Source organism: Morone saxatilis, unplaced genomic scaffold (genome assembly GCF_004916995.1).
Source record: "Morone saxatilis isolate NCDOM2014 unplaced genomic scaffold, NCSU_SB_2.0 Contig20, whole genome shotgun sequence".
Taxonomy (NCBI): Eukaryota; Metazoa; Chordata; class Actinopteri; family Moronidae; genus Morone; species Morone saxatilis.
In genome coordinates this window covers 11,671,816-11,679,796 of record NW_023339763.1, presented here as the reverse complement: position 1 = coordinate 11,679,796, position 7,981 = coordinate 11,671,816, and the positions used below count along the sequence as shown (strand labels likewise).

At 37.0% G+C, this 7,981-nt stretch overlaps 1 protein-coding gene across 1 annotated transcript; it reads right to left on the bottom strand.

Annotated features, from left to right (window-relative positions):
- Positions 1-3,510: 3,510 nt before the first annotated feature.
- Positions 3,511-4,482, bottom strand: LOC118331780 (olfactory receptor 1361-like). Its single transcript, XM_035666857.1, is given in 4 exon segments — positions 3,511-4,113; positions 4,115-4,150; positions 4,152-4,175; positions 4,177-4,482. Coding segments are annotated over 4 exon segments (969 nt in total).
- Between the last annotated feature and the right edge of the window lie 3,499 nt (positions 4,483-7,981).

Genomic DNA, 7,981 nt, shown 5'->3' with positions numbered 1-7,981 from the left:
CCCCAAAATTGCATTACAAATATGATTATGGAGAATAAATTGCACTAATTGAGAGGTTGGGCCCGTTGCAGGTTTTTAAATGGCCTTCACTTTTCCTTGGCCTGCTTAGAAATTTTATTTCTTTACAATGCATAGCCAAAATTACCGGCAGTACTTGCCATGATAATATTAGTTTGGGAGCCAAAGAATAAAGATTTGATACAAACCAGCAATTACACGGCTAGGGTAACATCATTGCCAGCCAAGCGGTACATTGCGGCCGTGGTCACAATAATAGCTGTTAATAACCACAGACTTACAGAAAGGAAAGTTCTCGGCTAAGGAGGCCCAATTTGCAATAAGGTACAAACATAATGACAAGGACCCAGCGAAGGGAGGCAATTCCAGGAGACAGCATGACCGTGGGCTCACTTCACTTGATAATGCAGTGAGATGAACGATAGCTATCAGCCTGCATAGCGAGAGTTGCAACCAGATTTGAAAGACTGGCATTGAAAGGCAGGTGAGCCAGAAAAAAAGGAACGTTCAAGCAGTCGTTATAGTGATGTAGGTTGATTGGTTAAACAGAAAGATGGTCAATCAAGAAGCTTTGCGCACCAGAGCAGGTGTTACCAAACGTCCACAAATGTAAATTAAAAATTGCAATATATTTTTTGGAGTTTCTCAGATTATGATTCCAAGCATTTAAGTCATCACAATGTGTTTCCCCGCACTGAACAATGTAAATAAAAAAGAGAACATAGTTAATACTTGATATTTAGGTATGGCATAAAACCACTTTATTATGAAATAAGCGCAGGACGCACAAAAGTGATGTTTTTCCCAAGAGCAGAGTTGAAAAGCTCCATTTGAAGACTTTCTGTCAATGTTTTTCTATTTTCAGCACAGCAGATCATGTAGAGACTTGTCCCAGCTTTTGTTTCAGTTGGAGTCAGGTTTCTGATGACAGAGCTGTGGCAAGCTTTAACCATCTAGTGACAAATGGCTGGTAAGGGAAGCAGTGCACTCCTGTGTTTCTGTCAGTTATAGCACATGGTCTATTCCCCTATGTCTACTGTACAGTTTCTCTACCTGGGCCCGAGGACCCACATGGGGTCACTGGGTGTGCAGAAGGGGTCGTGGTAGAGACTGATATTAATGATACAGTTTAAATCAAAAAAAGTAGTGCCAAAAACTATTGGTTTTGTGGTTCTAAACATATGTTAAAACACATCTGGTAGTGTGTGTGTGTGTGTGTGTGTGTGTGTGTGTGATTGGTAAACTCTGTACTGTAAAAATACTGTACTCTCAGCATAGTTTATTATTACATGAATATTCTGGTACAAACATTCACCCACCAATATGGCGAGAAGAGATGTACTCGCCAAACAAAAATTCTACCCACATTTGGGGCTTGGCGGTTGTTAATCTGGGATCACAGTCAAATGAGAGATTTCTTGCTTGTACAGTTTGGTTAGTGCTCATCTTACTGGTGTGAAGTTGGTGGCACTCAGTAGGAAAAAGGTGAATTTGAAAATTACTGAAAGTTATTGTAAATTATGCGCAAAAGGGTATTACGTTAATGGTTCAAAAATGTCATCACATTATTTGCCAGTTATTGCATGATCAACTATTATTTCATTAAGAATAGAAAAATGACTACGTTATTGGCAGTTATTACATTAAAAGTACATTATTGGCTGCTACAGATAATCTCATTTTTGAGCCATTAGCCCAGCTACAACATAATCAGTCAAAAAAATTTAAGAGCATAAATGTGCTTCTACTGTAAATATGCCACCGGACATCCTACCCTTCCAGTGCATGGATTCATTAAGGAGAAGTGGGTTTGAGAACTGGCATCGGAGGCAGGGCTCCATTTACTCCTATTACAGCTGCTCAGTGGTGCATCAAGTCAAAAAGGGATACATTAAATACACGATTTCACTTGACGCTGTCAACCTTGCTGTTCTTGTTCTGCTGTTTGGCTATTAGTGTTAAGGTTAATTGAGATAAACAAAATACTTTTTTAATTACTTGTACGTGTTCACATGCTTGGCCAATAAAGCTTGATTCGGATAGAACACAAGGTTGTTGCCATGACAGTAGCTACTGTAGTAACTCCATTGTGAAACTGTCAAAAGTGCAGTGATTTATACACAGGACTGTGTTGTCTTCTCTAGATAGAGAAGAGCTCTTCTCTCTCTCTCACTGGTGACAGAGCTCTGTCCAGGTTTAACTGTCTTGACAGGAGTGGCTACTAAGAGAAGCAGTCCTCTTTATTTCTGTCAAATAAGGGTCAATGCCTGTTCCCCTGTGTATGTTGTATGTAAGTTACTCATCATCAGACAAATCAATCTTACTTAGCACAAATGTATAGAGCACCTATAACGCACTCTGTGATATCTGTTATTATATTTCAGTGAAATATATTTTGTATAGTTATTGTAAGAGAAGACAATGAATACAAATCGCTGATATATTTTTCATAGTTGCAATTACAAATAAATTTGAGCTTGATTAAAATTGCATTGTAACAAGAGTAAGACTGTAAAGCAATAGCAGCCCTGTCATGCTGTACTTAGCCACAAAGCTTATGAACAGTAATAACTATGGCCACCCCTGAATTTTCATCTAGTGCCACTAATGGTATTTCCACCAGCCTCAGTTATGCTGTAGGTTTAGTGCTAATTAGCTAATATTGATGCAAAAAATAGAATAGATTCCTAGTCTTGTTTTATTATATGTCATTTAAAAAAGCAAAATTATTTTCTAGATGTAGAAAAAACACTAAATCGTGATGCACACAAACACCAAAACACATGAGACAATAGCCAAGTTATCATTGTTTTACAAATACACAATTCAGCTTCTTTATAAGGTTTGGATTTTTCACCAAAGATATGAAAATAACTTCCAAATACACAGTAGACTGGACACAGTATCTTGCGTACAGAGAAAAAAAAGAAATTGGTAACAATAAATTCGCTCAAGTATTGCTTGAAGGAGGCAAACATACAGCACGTTTTTTCTTTATCTGCTCACAAAATGATGTTACTCTGAAGATCAATTTCCGTTTAGGCTACTGTTTTATTCTATGACCCAGCTTCTTTGTTGTACAAAGAACAAATTACACATTTTGCTTTTAAATAACTGCCAGCATATAAAGACAATAATAGGTAAGCTTATATTCAGTTATCTTTTTCAAACATTTATATATTCTTTCAACTTTCTTCTACTATACTTCTTTGTAAAGCACACAGATTTTTTTGTGGATTATGTTGACAACTAGTAAAACATAAAACTCAATAAATTTGTCTTTAGATAAATAACATCTTTAAACATTCCTATGAAAACATTATCAACTGCTGAAATCACGTCATAGCTTTTATCACACAGGCAGAAACTGATGGGCTCACACTGTAGGAATATTGTGTGGTATTATCTTTAAGAAGAGTGTTTAATTTCAAGACTTGTTGCAAAATATCTACTTGATTCATAGACCAGAATTTTATAAGCAAAGACTAATTGTCACATTGTTGTTGTAATTTTGGATTGCACTCTGATTTTAAACAACTTTTTTATAGATTCTTTGATTTCTTGTGTCTGCAGAACATAAATGATTGGGTTCAACATGGGAGGAAAGACAGAGGTCAAAGACAAGTTTATGATCCTGGCATTTGGATGTATATTTCCCATCAAGGTAAATGTGATTAATAGTGGGATGAAATAAATTGCCACCAGTGAGAGATGTCCTATACACGTTTTAAAGGCCTTAAATCCTTGTTGAACTGTGGCCACTTTAGCCAAAGTACAGCCAATATATAGGTAACTTAACACGATAAAAAGGAATGGAAGCCAAAAAATAAGAACTGGGTACAAACAACTAATGACAAAGCTGGGTGTATAGTCATTGCAGGCAAGTCGGTATATCTGGCCATGGTCACAGAAATAGCTGTTAATAACCACAGACTTACAGAAGGAAAGTCTCGTAAGAAGGCCAACTGCAATAAGCACAGCAATTATAACAAATACCCAGAAAGAGGCAATCAGAGACAGCATGAACCTGTGGGTCATCTTCACTTGATAATGCAATGGGAAGATGATAGCTATCAGTCTGTCATAGGAGAGTGCCAACCAGATTAAATGACTGCATTGAAAGGCAGGTGTAGGCAGAAAAAAAGGAACGTCAAAGCCATTGTTGTAGATGTAACGATGGTTAAACAGAAAGATGTCAAGAAGCTTTGGCACCAGAGCAGTGTTACCAAACAGGTCCACAAATGCTAAATTAAAAACTGCAATATATTTTGGAGTTCTCAGATTATGATCCAAGCATATTACAGCCATCACAATTGTGTTTCCCAGCACTGAAACAATGTAAACAAAAAAGAGAAAGACATAGTAATACTTGATATTAGGGATTCCAGATAAACCACTTATTATGAAATAAGCAGGATGCACAAAAGTGATGTTTTTCCCAAGAGCTGAGTTGAAAAGGTCCATTGTAAGAGCACAATGATTTATGCAGAGAAGTAGCTCCTTCTGTGCATCAGCACCAGGACTGTGTTGTCTTATGTAGATGGAGATGAGCTCTTCTCTCTCTTTCTCGTGACAGAGCTGCGTTATGTCCAGGTTTAACTGTCTTGACATGAGTGCCTACTAAAAGAAGCAGTCCTTTTTATTTCTGTCATATAAGACATAAGACATCTGTTCCCCTGTGTCTGCTGTAAGCCACTCATCATTATTAATGACTGCAATTATGTAATATATAATCTATGTCAGAATCCTGCACTGGGTCAGGTACCCGTTGGTTTTCCTATCACACAACTGACCACCAAGCTCCTCTTAGTTTGTATGCAGGGACATCATATTGTCTAAAGTGGAGAGAGATTTAGCAAACTGGCATGTTGCTTGATTGACATCGGTGCCCATCTGGTTGAGTTGATGCAGGAGCAATATAAACACGCCAAAACCTTTTTGCAATTTTGCTGTGTTAATCTTTTAAAATCTAAGCATACACACACAAAAAGCACAGCATGCTTTCAGACCAGGTCACTCTACGAGCAATGCATTAGTACACATGACTGATCAATGGTTAACGTATATGGATGACAGGAAACTAGTTTCAAGGGCTGTGCCCTTGGATTTAACTGCAACTTTTGATGTCATTGGCCACAGCGTTCTTATTGCCAAGCTTAAATGTTATGGTTTTTCACTTTTAGCTCTTGGTTGGATGAAGAGTTATCTATTAGGTAGAACACAGCAAGTGTTTCCTAATGACAGTGTCTCTGACAGCAAAAAGGTATCTTGCGGTGTTCCACAAGGGAATTGCATAGGGCCCCTTTTATTTTATTTTTTTCATAAATGATCAATATATTGTTAAAAATGCTGACGTAGTGATGTATGCTGATGATTCAACATTGTTCTGTGCATTACCCACATTATTGGAACTGAGAGAGAATCTACTTGTTGAGTTGGATGCAATAACTAAATGGGTGAAAATGAACAAATTGGTACTGAACATTGACCAAACTACTGCACTCTATAGATGGGGTATTTGTTGAGCAGGTCACTAAAACCAAATTACTGGGCGTTATATTAGATTAGATAATTTACTGTCTATGTCCGGCCTGATTGATTATATATTGTCTTTATGATGGGAAAGGGCATTGCTATTTCTACAAGGAAATGTTCTGCATATGTTTCACCTTCTGTTATGAATGATGTTGTTCGGTCACTTGTTCTGTCATACCTGGAGTATTGCCCAGTCATCTGCTTAAGTTCTGCTGAGAAATATCCAAAAGCAAATAGCACAGAACAGAGCAGCCAGATTAGTTCTTTATTGTTCTTTTCGTGTTAATGTGTGTGAGATACATAAACGATTATCTTGGCTTACTATAGAAGCTAAATTGAAATCTATTCTTCTGTTGTAAAGCGCCCTAATACACCACACTTCTTTTGTGAATGGACTTACAGAAGGAAAGTCTTGTAAGAATGCCAACTGCAATAAGTACAATAGTAATTACAAAGACCCAGAAAGAGGTAATCAGAGACAGCATGAACCTGTGGGTCACCTTCACTTGATAATGCAATGGGAAGATGATAGCTATCAGTCTGTCATAGGAGAGTGCAACCAGATTAAGTGCCTGCATTGAAAGGCAGGTGAAGCAGAAAAAAAGGACCTTGCAGTGGAGAGATCTCTTCACTCATCACTATCGAAACTATCTCTCCACCCAGCTACATATTCCATATATACAGGGATTCTGTAAGACACCTCACAAAGAAGCAGAGCAGTCACAGACTCACAAAACTATCACCGGTGCTCTAACCATACACACAACTCGATGAACCCACACCCGTGTTACAAACTATATACAGATATACAATATTTACAAACCCCTGTGCCGGCAGGACAGCAAGACAACACCACAACATTTGATCACAGTAAATCAATGTAGCTTCTGTATATGCTTTAGATTTTTCATCAAAAAGTATTCAAAATAAACTCCAGATACACAGTAATGTATCCTCCATCTATTTATCATATGCAGGAATATACATTGTTTGATCATAATTATTTGTTTTTTATATTAGCAATTTAAAAAACTAAATAATACATTTATTTGTGAGTTTTTTATCTTGCACCCTCAAATCTGCAACAGACAACAGAATAGATTGCTTTTCTAATTTTATACCCTACCTTAATTACAAATAATTAAAATGTATATAAATCAAAAATGTCTATAAATCAGATATTTTGTTTTTGAATAACTGCCAGCACATAAGATGACCCACAGGTTTCATGCTGGTCTCGATTGCATCTCTGGGTGTATTGGGGGGGATTATGGTTATTATAATTGCTGTGCCCCCCTTGTGTTGCAGCAGTTGGCTTCTTACAAAACTTTCCTTCTGTAAAAGTGCTGTGGTTTTAAAACAAGCTATTTTGTGAGCCCATTGTTATGCCCATGGCCAGAATCTTTATACCCGAATAGTTAGCTTTGCAATGAATAGATTTAGCTTGCAATGATTATACAACCCAAGCTTTGTCATTAGGTGTTTTGTTAACCCAATTTATATATTCTTTTGCTCCCTTGATATTTATCTTGTTAGTTAACCTATATATTTGGCTATTGCAACTGTCAAAAAGTAAGCCCACAGTTTCATGAAAAGAGTCAAGGGCCTTTAAAAACCTGGCCAACAGGTCATTCTTTCATTTAGTGGCCAATTTATTTCTGCCCCAATAAAATTTCACATTCACCTTGATGCGGAAATCATACATCAAATGCCAGAATTCCATAACTTGTCTCTGACTTCCATTTTTCCTCCCAGGCGTTAACCCAATACATTTAATGTTCTGGCAGACACAAGGAAATCAAAAAATCTATAAAAAAAGTTGGTTTAAAATCAGAGTCGCAATTCACAAATTTACAAACAGCAAAAAGTAACATACATGGTAGCATTTGTTGATGTTTTGGGCCTTTGTTGTTGGTTTGACATTGGTTTTTCATGACAGTGAAGGATGGCCAGTTCATGAGATCACTAGATTGGGTCTGGAAAATGGTATGTGTCATTTTTTATCAAGATAAGCAGTTGTTTAATGAAACAAATCAGCTGAAAATTAACAACCAAGTTTGGAAATGTAAGAGGCACAATACGAATAATAGACTACCAGTTATACTTCTCTTTACCGCAGTGATGAACTGATTAGGACGTCAATGATAGTGGCCTTGTGGTGAGAACCGCAAGTACAAGAAAGCAACTGATAATGTTCTCGTCTTTATCCGGAATGGTTTGATCCATTACAACAGAAGTTATCATATATAGGTTTCTTGATTCATTTTCAATGTTGATTCCCACAAAAACCATTGCCACCTCCAAGTATAGTCCTTACAGAAACTCCACATGCAAAACATGGTAAGTTTTAGAGGGAAATTTACAAGGCACATAAATAACTCTAAGGAAAAAAGTAGAGTGGACTGCATTTGTTTTCTTAGATTTGTAT